General features: G+C 41.7%; 1 protein-coding gene across 1 annotated transcript; it reads right to left on the bottom strand.

Annotated features, from left to right (window-relative positions):
* Window positions 1-2,704: 2,704 nt before the first annotated feature.
* Window positions 2,705-20,162, bottom strand: LOC146367428 (homer protein homolog 3-like). Its single transcript, XM_084911629.1, has 10 exons — window positions 19,606-20,162; window positions 19,370-19,418; window positions 16,036-16,192; window positions 12,962-13,093; window positions 12,756-12,860; window positions 11,552-11,685; window positions 8,760-8,916; window positions 4,574-4,672; window positions 4,397-4,477; window positions 2,705-4,290 (listed from the first exon to the last, which is right to left on the bottom strand). Exons 2-10 carry the CDS (start codon window positions 19,390-19,392, stop codon window positions 4,105-4,107), a joined length of 1,074 nt encoding a protein of 357 aa, XP_084767755.1. The 5' UTR covers window positions 19,393-19,418; window positions 19,606-20,162; the 3' UTR covers window positions 2,705-4,104.
* Between the last annotated feature and the right edge of the window lie 63 nt (window positions 20,163-20,225).

Here is a 20,225-nt window from a genome sequence, read left to right as displayed (position 1 = left end):
TTCTATGTTGTGCCATGCGTTTGTGAAGTGGCTGTTTGGTCTCTCCAATGTAGAGGTCTGGGCATTCCTCGCTGCACTGTACAGCATACACCACATTTTTGAGTTTGTGTTTAGGAATTTTGTCTTTGGGATGAACCAGTTTTTGGCTGAGTGTGTTGCTGGGTCTGAAGTACATTGGGATGCCGTGCTTGGAGAAGACTCCTGAGTTTTTCCGAACACCTTAGACTATGATGACCTGGATGACCGAGAACCTTCACAGACACAGTACTGTAGATTAAACAGTGTCACTATCACCGCTGTTGTGCATCGCCATCTGCTGGCAGCTTCTACAACCACACTAAGGAGGTCCACAGACTTGAATTGCAAAAATGTTTAATGACCATAATATCACTTTTATGTGAAACCTCTCTCTCTCTCGTGAAGGAGTTTTTTTTTTTAAATGCACACATAGTTACAAATGTTCCAGCAGAAGAAGAGACGAAAAGCATTATGGTCTGTGATGGAAGTCTTTCCATGATCCCTTTGTTTTGGAATAAAATGTCCGTAGCTCCTGATGGGTGGATAGAAAGATTCACTCTAGAAGTGATTCAGGCAAATACATCCATTCAGTTTGTTCACAAGAAAAAGCTCAACTTCTCTCTTTTATTGTTTCTCATGTGGGCTTAACAGTCAGTCGATGACTCATATTTTATTAATCAATAGTGTTTGACTTAATTCTTATATTATCAATGCTACTAAGAGCAGGACTTCTTCTTTTCTATTTAGTTTAAATCTATTCAAAATTAAATATGTAGAATAAAGTTGAAGGAATTTCTGAAAAACAATATTTAACTGGATTAAATCATGAAACTTAATTGTCCTCGCTTTTCTCTCTTCCTCTTTTCTTCTATTTTTGTTTTTTCAATAATTATTATTTCATTCTTATTGTACCTTTGTGTCATTCATCATAGCAAACACTTGCAGTTAATCTGCGACCTGTTAGTGAGTTTCACCCCAACGTTAGTTACTCCCTCTGTGCAGCAGTGTCAGCAGGACAGATTAAAAACAAAGCACTGGATAAAACGTGTTCACAGCGCTCTGCTCACTGAGTTCCCGTCTTTCTGAGCGGCTGGTGAACAGAACGCTTATAAACTTTCTTCTCCTTAACTTCTGAAACGATCATTTTTGTCTGGGAATTGAACTCAGTGCACAGTATTACTACAGTCATTTTGCTTTATAACTGGATTGGTGTAACTAACAAAGCTCTGTGTACGTAGTAGTACATGCCCACAGTAGCTGTAACCATTAAGTTACTGTCTTACGCTCTTTGCTGGGAAACAGCTTGAGGATGGACTCACCCTGTCAGAATATAACATCCAAAAAGGTGGATTTCACCACGATGGAGGAAAACTGCTGTTTGTTTAATGTTTTAAAGTTGCATTGATGGTTATATACCCATGTGTTTCTCTCAGATTCCAACCCTCACCTTGTCCTGCGTCTGAGAGGGGGCATCATTGAGCCATCACTGAAGCAGCTGGCTCAGAAGTACAACTGTGACAGGATAATCTGCCGCAAGTATGTATACAAAACCAGCACACACAAATATTAGCGAGACTGAACTCACTCTCAGAGAGGTGAGGGGATAATTCAAAAGATATAAAAATATCAAAATGTTTTGAGCGGATTGCTAAAAACTGATTCCACTTGATTTCATCTTTTTGCAGGATGCATAGGAAAGGTCTGAAGAAGTAAAAACTTTAGTTATGCACATGAGGTTTGATTTTAGGAAAAAATGCGTTATTAGCAAGGCTAAATAATTACTGAGTGGCTGATTAAATAATTTTCCTCTTTCAAAGAACAGTTGGCAGAATCAAATTCAGTGGCACATTTTAGGTTGACTGGGAGTAAGCTCTCCCAGAGCTTTGATGGCTCCAAGTTGAGTGTTAGCAGATACATATCACAGCCCTCAGTAAAGCAGCGATCTACAGATTCCAGAAACAGTGTGATGTCATCACTCATCTCACTAATCTAAACATTTCTGTCATCAGTCTTAGGTGCTATGCTCGTCTGCATCCACGTGCCATCAAGTGTGGACACACCCGCAACATCAAACTGAGGATTCTGTAATCTGATTACACAATCCAGCCGTTAAAAATGCTCCATCAGATTGAATAAAACTCTTTTAATACTGAAGAAAACTTTTATTTTACCTCTTATTTTGAAATGTATTAAACATCAAAATTGAAGAAAATGTGATCATAACACATTTTGTGCCATATTTAGATTTTTCCAAAGTTCAGCTTAATCAGGATGTGAATATGAGCTGAATGATTAAAAGAAAAAAATAGATTATAAAGTTGGCCAGTATATTTTTCAAAAGCACATCAGATTTATCTCTAGTCTGTAGAGTAAACCAACAACACAACAACCCTGTGTTTTTAATTTTTATTTTGAAATAATATTACTGGATTGAATTTATATATTTTTTTAAAAAATAGCAAAGCATTATTGAATGTAGGTAATAGTATTACATTTTGAGTTTGGGTTTCGAGCCAGTTAGTCGCACCTGCAAATGATGGTAAATGGACTGGTTCTTATACTTAAGTACTCAGAGCACTTCCAAAACATCTCATTCATTCTTTCATACAAGAATTTTTTTCAGGCAATATTCACCAAAGAAAAACAAACAAACCCAAGAAAGAAAAAGACAAAATGCTGCATAAAGTGATTATAATGTTTGCTTTTATTTTCAAACCACCATGACACGGCCCAGAGAGCCGACATCACTGTTCACATTCATCCTCCGTACAGTAAGGCTTAAAAAATGTCATATGATACAGTCTGTGTGATGAAAAGACTCTGAAGTAGACATTCAGTTTTTCTTTTTCTTTTTTAACGTATTTAATTATTCATACAGTACAGCCACAATCTCAAGGCCTATGGCATACTGTCCACAGCTAAAGGTAATGTGCTCAAAAGTAACAGAAGGCAGAAAACATCTTACATTTCTTCAGATGCATCACACCAATGAGAGAAACGTGTTCATTAAGATGTGGAGCTATTGTAAATAAGTTACTAAGTTAGTGCTTTGTTAGTAGATGATGCACAGCATATCATTCAGACTGGACAAGCTCAAAAGTCACTTATATTTACCTGTAAGACTAAGTGATGCATTTTAATTTCCTATGGTTACTTCTTAAGTGCAGCTTATTGATTTATATCATTTGGAAAACCATTGTTATGCTAACTTTAATTGCTTAATATTTCCTAATTACTACCATGTACTTAAGTAGCTTACTGAGGAATCAAAAGTTTCCTAATACAAGAAATGAAGATGTGATAAAAGACGAGCCACGGAAAACTCTTCCCCCCCCCCCCGCTCTTAACATTTGATCTTTGGTGTCAATGTTTAGATGCTGTTGCTATTCAAGTTGCATGTCCTAGATTAACCACATTATCGACAACTACGAGCACACGCCTTCACTATCCTTGAATATTCCTTTTGAAAAACTAACACTGGTCCTTCACATTACACAATATAGCTGCTAGATTATGTATGGGTAACTACAAGACCTGTGTGAACTGTTAACCCAGTAATAATTATGGCGTATGCAGGCTCTTAAATAAGCTAAACTTCTTTTTTTTTTTGTCTTGTGCATTCACTTTTCAGCTCCTCTGTTTCTAAGCATGGACTCATTTTGTTGTAAAGATGAAAAACAAGGCCTCTTATTGTTCATATTGACACTGCATTGTGATTTTGGGTACAAAGGTGATCCTTATGAAAGACCAGAAGCACCAGTTCTAAATCCTAAATGACTAGCATTGTTAAGCACTTACCTTATAAGTTGGTTTATTGCACTGAGTGTTACCCTCGAAAGCAACATGAAGCGTTACGTTAAGTCGGGACAAGCTCTACCATATATATGCTGCTGCTCAGAGTCAGCGCCTGCGCGATGTTGCCGTCACTGCTGTGACACAGACCTTCCTGCAGCCGAGGTGGGTTTTGTGCTTGAAGAGGACCGGGACCAGCTCCTTCTTATTTTGTTTACTGCTTCCTGCCGGAACCCCTGTCCTCTCTTCCATTTCTCTTACAGGTTGCACTCTGCCATGTTTCACCCACCCTTCCTATTTGTCAATAAGTTTAACAAGGCTCTGGCGGAGGTCGTTAAGGTCAAAGATCTTGATGTCCAGAATTTCTATGGCTCTCTGGATCTCAGTATCCAAGCGATCCCGGTCCTCCAGAGAGTTACTCAGGTTCTGCTCCGTGTTCTGGATGCGACGTTCCAGCTCCGAGTTTCGCATCTCCATCTCCTGAAATGAACGGTAAACACAGAAAAGGCAGAGGGAAATATTAGGTTTACCAGAACCCGATAAGCAATGAAAACATGCCGAGTTACTGTAAAAACGTCACTCCTACCCGTAATCTGTGGATGGCCTCGTCACGCTGATGCTCCATTTCGTGGTACTCTGCTTTTTTGCTTTGCAAAATGTGAATTTCCTAGAGAATGAATGAAAGGTACTCATCAAAAAGTCAGTTTTTGTATGTTTTTGTTGATGTGTCATGTCATTCCTTGTTATTTAGCAAATATCCAACCTCATCTTTAGCCTTCAGCAAGGCCTCGAGCTCCTCCAGGGACTGGGTCAGCTCATCCTTCAACAGATCACTGGGGCCGTGGGCTTCAAGGTCAGCCACCTTACAAAACATACCAATGGAAATGTTGTGTATGTAGGACAATGTTTTAAAAAGATTTTATTTGGTCCAGATTATTACTGGTTTCATTCAAATTATTTTTCCCCGGTCTACTTAAAACAATTGAACTATAATGAGAACAAAGACAATGTGAAATGCAGATCAGAGTGACCTCATGTTTGGTTGGGTTTCTCAGATTGGTTGAGATGTAGGGAACACCTTGGTCAGCCATTCATGCTCACAAACACACCTCTGACCAGCTTAAAATTAACCTTACATGGATGTTTTTCGACATCTTTGCAGGCACAGAGAGAGCACGAAAACTCCACACAGAAAGGCTCCAGTCGGCCCATCCAGCCTAGTTTAACACTCTATCCTGTGCAGCTTTTCTCCAACACAATACGCCTCTTCCTCCGTCTGCCTTGGTTTCATAAGAGTGCTGTGGAAGAGGACAAAATGCCACAAAGACGAATTCGCACGCTGGCTGGCACTTCACCATGTGTACAATCCAGAAATAGCTTTGGTGGGCAAACACAAACAGCAGCACTGCTTTCTATGCACTGAAAAGGAAGCCCTGAGCAGTAAAGTTACACATTTTTGCACCATGCCATTCAGTCTAAGAGCTGAAATACACATACACACAGTCTAAGCTGGAGGTTATGGCTTGATCACAGCTGATATAACATTATTTAATACAGCTAAGCAAGAATCTGTGGACACACTGCTATCTCTGAGATCAAACTTTAGAATAGCATGCTAACGTGCAGAGTTAGCACTTATTTTATAAGTGTAATGTTTACCATGTTTATCATGTGCTGATTAGTCTTTGAGGTACTTAATATTCAGCTAAATAAACTGATTTCTGACCTGATGTCACTGCGATCACTAAAGTTATGACACTCCATCCTAAGGGAATAGCTATGCCAAATTTTATCCAAATCATTGATGACTATTGCTATGTCAAGCTATAAATATTAACCAAAGTGTGGCTCTAATATATTATCTGCATAGACATTAGAATTCACCAGGAATAAATGTAAACATGGTTACCCATCCCACTGAATTTTACAGTCTGGATTAAGGTAAAACACAACCAAAATAACTGAAGCACAGCTAAAAACATTAAAAGGACTTATTCTAGCATTCGTCAGAACGTTTTGATGATGCACTCAGTTTGGACCATCCATCTATTTTCTTATCGGCTTATCCAATTTAGGGATAAGCAGGGCTGCGGAAGCCAATCCCAGCTGTGCCAGGGCAAGAGATAGGATGCACTCTGGACAGGTCACCAGCCCATCACAGAGATAACACACAGAGACAGCCATTCATGCTTACTTTCACGCCTATGGCCATTCAAAATCACCAGTTAACCTACAGTAACATGCACGTGTTTGCACTGTGGGAGGCAAGAGAACCCTCTACACCGAAAGGCTCCAGTCCCTGCACCACACTATAGTAATTCAGACATAAAAGCCTAAAGATTTTAACAACGACATGAAACGTAAAGGTGAATAACAGGAAAACTCATAGACTTTTAACACCTATAACTCTTATCAAAGCTAAAGAGCTCATCAGCGGACAGAATTAAACTTATCACAGAGAGCACTCAACTCTGTTTGCTTTCATTCATACCTACAGATGGCTCACAGCGTTCACCTGCAACAATAAGCGGCTACTTCTACTATAATGAAGTTGTAGAAGAGCAACACTTTAATGAATGAAATCCTCATTGCATTGCATTTCATCTGAGCTCCATGAATTAGAAAGAAAAACAGAAGGACACCTCCAAAAACACCCCGAATGCCCCGTTGGATTATTTTAAACGGCGTATGGTTTAGACTCAAAAGAAGAAAAGAGGAAAAAAAAAAAGAGAGAAACAAGTGGATGCCAACTCCCTCTGGTGATTTTTCATTTTTTCCTAACTGGGGCATTGAAAGTAGGATATTGCTGTCCTACAAACCCCCCTCTCCCTCTCTCTCTCACACACACACCACCCCGGAGACATGAACCATTTTCAGCCACCTGGTCCCCTTCCTCAAACAGTAGGAACTAGCTCGGTCCAAAGGAGACGGGGTTCTCACTTGTATGATTTAATCAGTCGATGTGGACCAAAATAGTGAGAGCTGTTTCTTGCTGAAATACCAGGGGAGCGCTTACGAATTAAACAGTAGTGATCGATACTGTAAGGCTGGGCTATAATGGAAAGGGATCGAGGTGTTAAAGCATCAAATCAGAGAGGTTTGTAAATGTCAGCCTGAGGCGAGGTCGTCCCCAGAGGAATCAGCTCCCAGCAAATATGAAAATACCTTTTATTGATGAGCGGGTACAGGGAGGGCAGAGGCATCTGCATCCACCGGAGCCTGAGAAGTAATTCAAGTGTAAAACCCTCGTGAGGCTCTCGGTGTTTAGACCGAACTCCCTTGTGGCGAAAGGTGAAATTTGGTGTGTACTTAGTGAACCGCTTCAACCAGCGCAGGTAACGCCTTGATTAAAGCTTCTGAGGGGAAAAAGCCTGCAGCACAAGTCAGAGATTGATGGAGTGTGTTACCAGCAAAGCTTCCAGTTTCAAAACAAGGAAATGAAGTGTCTGCAAAGGACGACCCAATCAAAAGCAGCAGGGCTTCGCTCAGCAGCGTAGAGGCACACAACCCTGGACAAGTCTTGCAGCAATATCTCTCTGTTGCTTGTGCAATCTTACTTGTGTTCCTGTTCCACAGCTTTACACTCCAGAAATGATCACTAGGTGTGACCTTAACCATTAGTTTCTACTCCACGGGTTACTGCAGAGCTGTATAAGAGCTTCAGAGGCCAGAGGAGAAAACTTCTCAGCTTTTAGACTCAGAATTTTAACTTTTTGTTAACCGTATGTCTCAACTTTTAGGTCACAGATGATGCATTATCATGAATAACTAATCCCTCCGTTCTTTAAACTCCTTATTGTGCTGATAGTTGGTGGATGGAGCCTTCTCAGCCAGAGTGCATTAGACAAGAGGCGATGTGAGGCAGTGGGAAATTCTGAGTGTGTCTTTGGACCACTGGAAAAAAGTGAAAACCCAGAGTACAGAGATATTTTAATCTGCCTTTTTGCTATTGAAAACAAATTATTATGAAATAAAACAATAAGATCATTCAGCCAATTTCAGCATCTGACTCCAGCACTCTTTAGAAAGCATTAACAGGATTTAAAGGAGAGGTGATGTTTGCATTGCTACACTCACTTTACAGTAAAGCTTCCATCAGCTAAAAATGACTTTTTTTAAAATGCAGTTTCAAACCATCTGCTTTAAAATGATTTCGTTTACAAGGTGACTTTCTGCTTAAGCATCCAAAGCAAAACTCACATGTGGGATGTTATAGTCTCACATAAAAGTTGGAGTGCAGGGATACAAAGAAGCTATGAAGACAAAAGCTACTATACACAATAAAAAAGTGGGAGGTTAAAAAGTCCTGGGAATGAGGAAGAAGAATTTAGTCTGCAGCGTGTAGGTGTACTCAAAATTAAAACATGTAAGCTCATAATAGCTTACATGTACAATAAGCTCATGTACTGTTGAGCTTATTGTAAGTTTATTTTAGGTCATTATGCCTTCATTAGATTCTGAAAGTTTTAGACAGGTACATGGGGAGAGATGGGGGCGTGGCACGCAGCAGGAGTCCCAGAGTTAATCCAGATCTCCTGCTGCATGAGCTCAGCAAAACACCACTTTTTTCCCAGCTTTTTTAAATGTATCTGTGGCCAGCACATGCCAGACAATTTTGGATATTATTGGCATAAAGCTTAGTAATGGATCTCATTGTTATTGTTCACTGATGAAGTAGTAGTGATGTATACTCTTAGTGGGGGGTTTTTCCAGTTCAGATCCAAGGAGTTTGATTTGTAGCAGTCATAAAGATAAAGAGACAAAACCAACAATCCAGTAATTACTATTGGCAAACACTGGGATGGAGGATCCCAGTGTTTGCTAATAGTAATTACTGCTTTTAACAAGAAAAAAAACATCCTGTATTTCATATGTTTCTATAATTTAATAGGTGAGACTTCAGGGTGAACACACTTCATCAGAGCATCCTCAAACTCCCTGAGGCTCACCTGGTCTCTGAGTCTTTCGGTCTCCTCCTGATATGCTGTCAGCTGTTTCTTCCACTGCTCCACGTTAGCATTCGCTTCATGCAAAGCTGCCACCAACTTAGAGTTGCTGTCCTGTAAAGTGAAGAGCTCAGCTTCCAGGTTCATCTCACAAATAGACCTGAAAAACACGAATACCAATACACATCTACGTCAAATCCAAAACTACGCACCCTGCCTCCCGCCCTATGGCAGCTGGGATAGACTCGAGACCCGTTTCATCAGTTGCTGTTTCAGTGAGCTGGACCTTAACTTTAGTGTAAAAAATGTTAAAATTCCTAACAAAGAAGAAAAACTGTTACTTATTAAAACAAAAGCAACAATGCTTTTTAGATTTTAGATTTCATTAAGTGGAGTCATATCTGACTCTGTATCCCGCTATATAAAATTGAGAAAACTGATCTATTGTATGACAAACAATGCAGTGCAAATTTAGCTGATTCTGATTCAGGTACTTACAAATCTTTACAGGTAAAAAAGCTTATGCAGTGTTAGTAATAAACAAAACTGCCACATGTTGATGACTTCAATATTAAATCGAGTCTTGTGTCAAGCACTGCAACATGAGGCTAAACACAATAGCTGGTTGTGGAGTAACAAGCAAGCTGTACTGCTGCCAAGAGTCTGGAACATGATGAAACACTGATGGCCTGGTTAACACAATCACAGAGCCACTACACAAGTGTTGAGGAGGCTGTAGCCTGCAGCCGCACACCTAAAGGGCAGACGGAAACTTATTTCACAGGTCTGGTGACAAAGCAAAGAAACACTTATTAAAGCCCCAACCCCGACCCGGAGAGCAGAGATCAAACTGACCGACTGCATCAAGAGACTTTGGAAAGGTTCTTCAAAAAACAACCGAGGCTGACATTTGTTTCCATCAGGAAAAAGACAAACGGAAGATGACAGATGATGATGACAGATAAAGATTTGTGTATTTTTTCACATCTTTCCATCACGGTTCTTCAGTCCCCACTGACGTTTGTTCCAGTTTAAAATGATGTGACCTTGAAACTTCTTTATCTCTGTGGCTTTAAACTGAATTTCCTGCACATTTGATGAATGCATGACTTGTAAGACAAGCCAGTTCCCACTCCATGAGTCCACTTTTATGCCACCTGCACAGAAGACATAAGATGATTGAATTTGATATGCTGTCTTCATCTTTGATCCTTTTCCTTTGCTCTGTCCTACATCTCCAAAGCTTGATGTTGTAAACTGGCCACACTTTGCCATGGTAACCGTTCAGGAGCTGCTTTCTTCGTGGTAATTGGACTATAGGGTATAAAAGCATTGTGGGTGGCTCAAAGCACTGAATGGAGGGATGCTTCCAAGCCTCATTCAGTGTTATGTATGAGTCAACACTTCGACAATGGCCTGTTCATTTCCTTAGGAGCTTCACAAACTGAATGACGTCAGTGGCGTTAATTAACACACAAAAAATGAAAACCATGATAACACTCAGGAACCAAAAGGTAATGGATTGTCTGGTTAAGTGCAGCCAGAAGCACAGTCCACTTGAAATTTGAAAAACCCTCATGATGTTACAAAGACCGTTTGTAAAACACAGTGCGTGGTTACAGCAACTACTAGATTGTTATACTGTATTTTTCCGTTGGGGTGGCCACGTAGAGCGGGTCATCGACCAATCAGAATGTCAGTGGCTCAATCTCTGACCCCTATAAGTCCACACGCTCAAGTAGATGCTGGATGTCCTTGAACCATTCAGGTATGTGTTAACGCAATTCTACAATCTTCCCAGGATTGGATGTTCAAGAAAATGAAACCCAAGATCACAATGTGCAATACTCACAGAAGTTTCAAAATCACCAAGAGTTACATCTCAGACTCATTAGAGGTTAGCGTGGTAAATGCTGACGTTCATGACAGCACACTGGGACAATGTGTTGTGGATAGACGAGACCAAAGCGGAGAAGTTAGGCCATAATACACAGCACCAGAAAACCAAACACAGCATGTCAGCACAAACACCTCATGCCAACTGTTAGGGGTGATGATTTGGGCTTGTTTTGCATCTACAAAGTTATTGAGGGGACCATGAACTGCTCCGTATATTAAAGTACTCTAGAGTCAAATGTGAGGCTGACAGCTAAAACTTGGCCCAAACTGGGTCACACAACAGGATAATGATCCTAAACACAGCAGCAAATATACAACAGTATGGACAAAAAAGAAGGTGTTACAAGAGGCCCAGTCAAAGTCCACCTTCAACCTGATGAAATGCTGATGTGAGCTGTACATAAATTAATGCCTGTAGGCCTTAATGAGCTGAAGCAGCGGTATAAGGAAAAGTGGGTCTGAATTCCACCACGGTGATGTGAGAGATGACAAATTAAGTTATTCCACTTCCAAAATTTTTAATTCTCACATGACTGTATGTATCTGTAAATGCAGTCTGTTCATATTCTAAAAAGCCAGTCTTCCTCTTCATAATGGCTAAATGCAAAAACATAAAACTAGCCATGTTGCACTGATGCAAATCCAGGTATAGTGCAAAACTGCAAAGACTTGGCATTACCAACATGGCTGTCGAGTTGTGAGATTTACCTAGAAAACCTTTTTCACTGAAGAAGGTCATGAGGTGTGTTTGAAATCAGGCTGTTTCAGCTCTCAGTAATGAAACTTCAAGGCTTCCTTGGTTTCATTTCTCTCTCTCTGTGTGTGTGTGTGTGTGTGTGTGTGTGTGTGTGTGTGTGTGTGTGTGTGTGTGTGTGTGTGTGTGTGTGTGTAGTTACCCCTCAGAGAGCATCTTTTTAATGCGCTCCTTCTCAGAAGACAGGGTGATGTCTGCGCTCTGGCTGCGAAACAGCTTGTCCTCCGGTCCATTCACGCACATCACCGGTGGAGACTGGAGTTCATCCGAGAGGTCCTGAGAAACACATCAGTAAATGGACTCTCATAATAACTAATGCAGAATTATTAAAAAATAAACAGACTATGCATTAAATGGATTTATTCAAAGTGAAGAGAGACCGCCTGCTTTTAGATGTTAAAATCCCATTCAAGTCAAAGTCTGCATATAAAATCAAGCAAAGCTATACAGCTCGTGATAACAATAATAAATGTCTGCCCATCAGAGAAGGTATAAAATGTATAAAACTCAGAGGCAAGAAGAAAAAATAAAGATGCTTCCTGCACACGTGTTTTACATTTCCTCTAAATAATGACTCACCTGTGAGAACTGCAGAGGAAATCCGTGAGGTGGAAAAAACAGAAAAGAAGAACATATCACCACGAAGCACACAACACGAAACGACCTTTTCAACACATCACAGTCAGAAAGCGTGCTTTGCGGACTGATCAGTTATGCAGTGCAGTGCCACTTAGCAAGTACAATGAATTGAAGCAGTTGGCAATTTTCTGGAGCTTTGGCTCTCCCAATGTGTTCGTTAAATCGATCGGGAGTGAGAGACGTCACTTGGAACCTGCTCAGCCGTAGAATTAAAAAGGAAATAGGCATGTTCCTCAAGATCAGGCAGATGTAACTGAAGGCTGATTATTCTTTATTGATGGAAAAGGGCCCTGAGCTGACTATGTTTTCATCATTAGAAGTGTTTCAAGTCAGAGGCTTCTGGGTAGCTGTGGGGAGAAAATGTGAGTGTGGTGTACTGCTGAGCAGCATGGGATAATTTTACCATCGTCCTAGTTTTCCTCACTTTCACTTCCCTCTGAGACAACTGACCCAGCTCACATTTCTTTTGCTTTTCGTTCCCCTCTCTCCCCGTCCCTCCTTTGATTTAGTCACAGCGGCCCTGTCTAATAGCTGAGCTGCAGCAAGTAATACAGGTGCATTCATCTAATCATCTAATTTCAGTCTTGAAATGCCCAAAATGTGTCACTGCATGAATAACAGAGGTTTCACATTTACAGCTTCTCGGTGACACTCACAAACCTTTGCTCTTCTTTCATGCTCACGCTTTCTAAAAGGATGGCGCTCACCTGAGGAGCAGCGATGGTGAGCGCAGTGTTGGCCAGTTCTTTGTCCTGTGACTTTTCTCGCGCCAGACGAGCTGCATCTTTCACCTCCTTAAACTTCTCTGCAAACTTTACAGGAGAGGGCAAGTCATGACCTCCTAGACAACGCAGCACAAACCCTCTACAAGAAATGGATGGCACATTTTTCAAAGTGCTGTACTTTGGCCTACCTGATGCAGTTGCTGCTCTGTGGCAAAGCCCAGACCGTAGACTGTGTTGGCGCGGCTGTCAGCCCACTGACCAAACTTTTGAGACGTCTTAGTAAATGTCATGCTGGGCGTAACAGTGCAGTTGATAATTGCCTGCAGATAAAGAGATAACAGAGGTCGTCCCCTTAGGTGCAGGTGAAGAGAGCAGATGGCTCTGGGAGCAGACGCTATCTTCCTTCTTACACTATGGCAGCAACATGCTCTAACTGAGGCACTGCAAGTTATTATTTTTATTTCTTATGATAACTTATGACACATTTCACCAGTGAATGGTAACATTTTACTCTTACTTTACTAAGAAAGTTATCAAAATGCAGTTTTAACCGTAGATGACCTCTCCACAAATTGAGGCAGAATATGGAGGAACAACTCGATAAATTAATGCATCAACTTATGGACCTGGAGGAATGCTGAGAAGAACTGGATGAGGAAGAGCATGAAGAGACAAAGAGGGAAACTTTGGAGCAGCTGGATGAATTCAATGACTTATGTCAGGAGATGAGATAATTGTGGATGAGCTCAGTGGCTGATGTGACGCTGGAGGCTTGGCTGATGCCTCCAAAACCTGGGAGTTGATACAACTCTTTCCTCGAAGCAGCCGGGAACGACTGAGAATAAGACAGGCAGAGATGGACCCGGATGTGATGATGGGGAAACTGTTACCAGATGTGTACACGCAGCAGAAAATGTACATCCTCACAGCCTTGAGAAAACTTGGAGAGAGTCTTACTCCAGAAGATGAGACTTTTCTCACTGAAAACACCACAGCGACACTCAGACTCTGTTTGAAAAAGTGACTGCAAAACAAGGGTTTTAATAAAAAAATAATGCCTTTAGTTAGCTGTGGTGTGAAAACCAATTCTACAGATGTGCCTGTGGCTGCTCAGAAGATCCACCAACTGGGAGGTAAGTGGTTCCCTGGCTGATTGCTGACGTATCCCTGGGCAGATGTAATGATATTTATATAGCAGTTCTTCTATCTGAGCACAAAAAGTGCTTCATTCACTCAAACACATCTCTATTCTTAAGCACCGTATCTATTATACTAAAACACCCCAGTAGATAAAACTCCATGTCAGTATCGTGGCCAAAGATACTTCAACTTGAGGATACTGGAGTAACCAGGAATTAAACCACCAACCTTTCAGCTGATAAACGACCCGCTCTACCTCCTGAGCCTCAGTGGGAATGTTAGGTTTAAAAGAACTAAGGCGAATAAGTAGAGTAGAAAAGTGCTATATAAGTACCAGTCCATCTATTATTTAATAACTAGACAACACCTCAATATGCATTTTCCTACTGAATTCCACTATTTTTCCCATCCTAATAAATACCGCATGATATTCACTTTGTAAATTACATTTCCATTTAAAGTAAAATAGAAAATAAAGCATGTTGAAGGGAAAATCCCTCTGCAGACTTACAGTGAGCACTGAAGGAAGTGAATGTAATATCTGAATGTATAAAGCGGGACATGTTTTGGGAGTAATGCCCGGCAGGTGTTAACGTGTTTGTTTGTGGTCAAATTTAGTCACACCAATGGAGTCACAGCAGAGTGAGATCGATATTAGTAACTGAACCAAGATCAAAAATGAAGGTCGAGTACGCCAGTGTGCCCCTCCAAACCATACGCACTCTCTTTACGTCCCCATCACACCTTCTTCTGAATGTTTAATGCACCATGTAACTCCCCATATGAAGACTGTTTACTGGTGTGTAAACAGAATGCTTTAAAGGATGTGTGCAGATGTTGTAACAGGGTTCACATTTTAGCTATGTCAGGGATGTGGCATCCAGCTTGGCATTTAACTCTGTGGTCCAAAGTTAAGTGTTTCATCAGCCACAGTATGAAAGGGGTGGTCTTGGAATTTAGCACTGACACTCACGGTCCCTACTCACTTTGTTTATTCCCATCAGTGAGATTGAGAGTTTTAATGCTTCCACAAGCATCTGGACATGTTGCTATTACATTTGGTTCACATTTCATAGTAAATCTTTGCGCACTAACATTAGAGACTTATGCTGGAGCATTTAAATCGAAAATAGGCCTCAGCAGAGCCTCACCACAGCTATAGATGATATAGTAGCAAGGCCATAAACTGGAGTATTGAGCCGCTGTATTTGTATTACTGAACAGGTTTTGTTAAAATCAGCGGTTGGTTTGGCATGAACATTAATAGGAGGTTACCAGGATGCCATTTTCACGCATGCTCTCCCTTGAGACCTGTTTCGGCAATTGCTCACACTTCTGCCAAAAGGGCAGCAGCTGCACAATCAAAACATATCTACCAGGTTTATCACATCATTCTCTGGGAAGTTGCCAAAGCTGGCTCTGTCCTTCCTAACACATGACCCCAAAAAAGAAAAAAAGAAAAGGAAAACACACCTGTTTATAAACCTTTTTTATTTTACGTCATCTCCTGTGTTAGAGTAATGGAACTGAAAATACTAGAACTGCAGGCAGCTTAAGAAGAAGCATCCCCCACCCCTTTCCCCTCCAACCAATGATTACATGAACTCTGCGCTCTGCGTTTGTGTGCCGACGTGCTTGACATAACATGCTGGATTCTAGCAGCAGGAGCAGCAGTGGCAGAGAAGATTACTGTGGAGCCAGACACCAGCCCTGGCAGGATTGGGCTACTGAACGGCCAACTGCTGCCTCGCGCTGCCTTCTGGGAGGCAGAAATGTGGGTCACACTAGAGGTGCTAAGATGAGATCAGATGGGTCCCCTCCCCACCCGCCTAATCTAAATCCACAAGCCCGGACCAAAGATGCTCTGGCTGCTGATGTGTTGAGCTTCGATTTGGTTTAGTTTGTTATATAATTCTTCACCTCACAGGACTTCTGGTGGGAGTGTGGTTGATGAGTAAAAATTCAATCTGAAGCTGCTATTTGTCTTGCTTTTTTAGACCTGTGGCATTATTTCAAAGCCAGCAGATCTGTATTTGTTTATTGTTTCTCCCCCTGTCCATCTTTAATCTGTCTTCTTTGCTGAATCTAAAGTTTTGTCTTCACCAATTTCCCACGCGCTCACCTTTGTCCCGCCCACGCTAATGATGCGATACACGTTGCGGGTAGCATCGTAGAAGAAGGACACTGTGACAGCATGCTTGCTGGCCGGTATCCAGTTCCTCTTGGTGGTGGGGTCGATTTGGAAAACATGGGCCCGGGCGCTGAAGATCGGCTGCTCCCTGAAGGAGGAATCACAGAGGGATGATGATTAGATGCTGTGAGAAGGGAATGTCAAAGTAAAAATCCCTCTGCAGACTTAAAGTAGTGTGCACTGGCACTGAAGGAACTGAATGTAAAGTCTAAATGTATAAAATGAGCATCAAACCATTAAAATATGGTCCATTAATAAAACCGTTTTGCTTAAAAATCCTTTCTTGTTTACATAAAAAACACAAATCCATCTTTTTTTTCATAACAGGACATCGCTGTCTCCCCTGTCATCCAGGGACAGATCATCCTTTGGCTATCTCCCACAATTTTTCCTGCGTCATCCACCAGTCAAACAGGGTTAGCTGGCAAAGCATGTTGACTAGAACCCTCTGAACCCTCTCCCGAGTCGTCACCCTCCACGCTCTGATCTGCGCCTGGCAGGTTTTGCTCCGATGTATCCTGGATACGAGGTAAATATATCAAAGCAACACAGTCAGTGGTGCCCGGAGGTGGTTTAACCACTGCCCTGTGGTGTGAACAGCAGCACTGCTAACCCCTCCTTTCTCCTCAACAGGGGTGAAAGTGAGTATCACAAGAAGACGCTGCTGTCATTCACTGGTATAGAAATGCAAATCAGAAGAGCTGCTATGTAGTAAAATAATGAAATAGTTCAAAAAAAGGACGTGTATTCTTTAACGCACTATAGCTATTTCCAGTGGAACTGCATTATTTTGGCTAGTCTTGGTGCAGTCACACCTGACCTCATTGCAAATACAAAAACCAACAATGGTTTCTCTGGATGCATTTCATGTAGACATGGTTGAGATAACCTGCTATAGCTCACACTGACCATCAGAATGGAGAAAGGTGCTTAAAAAAGGGACTTTGCTGTTGGTGCCAGACAGGCTGGTCTGAGTATTTCGGAAACTGTTGATCTACTGGGATTTTCCCACACAATAATTTCTAGGGTTTACAGAGAATGGTCTGAAAATATCCACTAAGCTTGTTGATGCCAAGGTCAGAGGAGAATGGCCAGCCTGCTTCAATTCTGACCCCACCTGGGGGGCAACATTAATTCAAATAATCACTCATTACAACCAAGTTATGCAGAAGAGCATCTCTGAATGCATAACACATCTAACCTTGAAGCAGATGGGCTACAGCAGCAGAAGCCTAACCCTTTCAACCATGTTCCAGTCTGATAATAAGCCATGCTGCAATTCTGCTTTTCAGTCACATTAACTCTGCTGCCTGCGGCTTTTATGCTTCCTGATTAAGACAGGAAACCCGCTGTGACCTCTGCAGAAAATGGTAAAAACAGGTCATTATTTAAGCCCAAGGGGAATAAAGCTACTAACCAGTTATCAGAAAGTCAATGGGCTATCAAATAATCTGTCATATTTATGTTATTCTTTATTTTCCATGAAGCCCATGAGTCAGTCAATAAGGTCACTGATGTCAAACAATCATAAAGTGCTAGTTTTACACAGAACATAAAATGGGTAAGAGTGAAGGTGGACCTGCTATTAACTCTAATATCATCCCATCACTGCCACGCTTTCACCTTGCCTGAGGTGACGAGCTCTGCCACATAATATCTGGCATCCGACCGAACAACACGGACCGCTTTGCAAACAGAACGAACCAGGAATCAAGCAAACGGACAAACACAGGCTGCAAACGTGTTTGTGTCAACATGTTTAGTTTCCTCTCTCAGAAAACGTTTGAAACACAAAGGTTTTCAAACTAGTGTATGTATATGCTGAAAGAAATGAACAGTGTCGTTTTTATGGCAGCTGCATTTTAATAGAGACAAAATATGAAACAAAAACCTCATGTCTGGAGCTGCATGCATGATTTTGACAAATGGGCTGAGGATGATTGTTGAGGAAGGTGGTGGATCAGCCCAAAGCTCCAAGGGAAGAGATTGTTAACGATCTGAAGGCAGCTGGAACTGCAGTCACCAAGAACACCATTGGTAACACAGGATGCTGCAATACATTGAAATATTGCAGCACCTGCAAGTTCCCCTTCTCAAGAAGGCACGTGCACACCTCTGTCTTCAGTTTGCCGGTGACAATCTCGATTTAGAGAAGGTTTGCGAGAAAACCAATATCGAGCTCTTTGGAAGAGAAATGCTGAGTTCGACTAAAAGAACACCATCCTCTACAGACAAGCACAGAGGTGGAAACAGACGGGGCCATGTACCATGAAACTGTGGATACTGCCAAAGCACCAAAGGAGTGGCTAAAGAAGAGGTCATAAAGTGGTGCAGCCAGGCTCCAGACCTCAATCTTATAGAAAACGGTTGGAGGGAGCTGAAGCATCAAGCTGCATAGCAGCAGTCAAGAATTTCACTCACTGATCTGCAAATCAATTATAACTTTTATGTGATGTTTATTTTTCTTGTCAAATGAAGTGATTCACCAGGGGATTGAATAATTATTTCCCCCTCTGTATAGTCTGTTAACTGAACAGCAGAACAATTCAATTACTTGACCTTCATCCTCAGTAGAGGGGTGGCCTACTTAATGGAGGTCTCTAAGCATGATAACAAAGCCTGGGAGTGATTAGACAGGAATTAGTGTGTTCATCCTGAGGCGTAGCTCTGACCTCTGTCACTAACTACAATATCTAAAATCTGTTTCACCTGGTTTCTTTTGATCTAAATCTTCTAAGAGAAATGTTAAACACTACACAGTCTGATTAATAAAAAGGGAGTGAGGCAGCAATAGGAAATATCTACATTAATGTGAGTGAAAGTAGGATTTTGTCATGGTAACACCTGCTCCCCTAGGATGGCCCCAGAATCTATGCTTCTCCTCCCAATCAGCTGAAAATGGTTTTAAATAAACTAAGCTGGGGCCACATGGGGCTACATAACAATATGTCTTAATTTAACAGATTCATTAAGTCTGAAATGAAACCAGAGCGCTGCTCCAGATGTGCTCCACAGCCAACATCAGCAGAGCAGTGATAAATGTTCATCTGCAGCCTTACTACTACAGTTTTAAACTCACTAAAAATGATTGCTTTAAATCAAAGCTTAAGTCCCCCTGATCTGATAACAAGATCTCAAAGTATTTGTGTTCGATTTATGTAAAGTGTCTGCCATCCCAATGTCACATGCAAGTACAAGAAATCTAAATGCCTGGGTGAAAAAAACATAAAGAAATAGAAAAGGACAAGCTGGTAGATGGCCATACCTTTCTCTGTGGTGAGGAAACATCTTAGAAGATCACCAAGACTTCTTTTCTGTAAAAGAGAAGACTGAGGATTGGTTAGACAACTGTTAACGTAAATTACTTTAATAAAAAATTATACCAGAAAAAAAAAAACGGAATAATCATAAAAGTTTGTCCCTGTACTATAACATTTTCCCCGCTCTTAATTCTTACTTAAAGTCTAGTTAAATCTGTGTCATGGATAGAGAAGCGCTTACCCCATTTCGGTGTAAAACCTCGTCGAGTCTGTTATCTAACAATGTTTTGCGTCCTGAAACTGCTGCTGCTGTCCCAGTTGGTCTCCTCTTCCTTTCAGTCACAGCTACCAGATGCTTTATTCTTGCTTTATTCTCCAGGGGGGGGAGGTTTCACCGCAAGGCGCTGCACTCCGCCTGCTGCAGCCCGCCAAGTGGCACCGTCCTGCCCCGAGCAGCTCGGAGAGTCAGAAGCCGGGGAGAGCAGAGCTGCTGCGGACGGCAATGGCTGAAGGGACCGCGGGCTGCTCCGAGTCCATCTTCGTGCTGTCACAGAACCTCTCTTTGTTTCCTCGTCTTTCACTGCTTATCCTGTACGGCCAAACCTCTCTGTTCTCCCCTTCAGTTGTTGGCTCTTCGTCCGGCCGGCCGTTCGCATTCAACAGCCGGCAGTATAGTACCACCTGCTGGCTCTGCAGCCTCCAAACACCCGCTCCAGCTGTGTGTGACAGTCAGGTATGGAAACTATGTCAACGCGCCTGCATGTGTGCAGTGCAAACCGGAGCTTTAAGGTCTGCCTTGACCTAAAAAAGAAAAAGAAGAAGAAAAGAAGTGAAGAGTCGTGCAACAGCCCATTTACGACC

This window comes from Perissodus microlepis, chromosome 18 (genome assembly GCF_051167445.1).
Source record: "Perissodus microlepis isolate ML-2025 ecotype Zambia chromosome 18, ASM5116744v1, whole genome shotgun sequence".
Classification (NCBI taxonomy): Eukaryota; Metazoa; Chordata; class Actinopteri; order Cichliformes; family Cichlidae; genus Perissodus; species Perissodus microlepis.
Note: the sequence above shows the minus strand (reverse complement) of the source record. Positions and strands in the feature narration are given on the sequence as shown.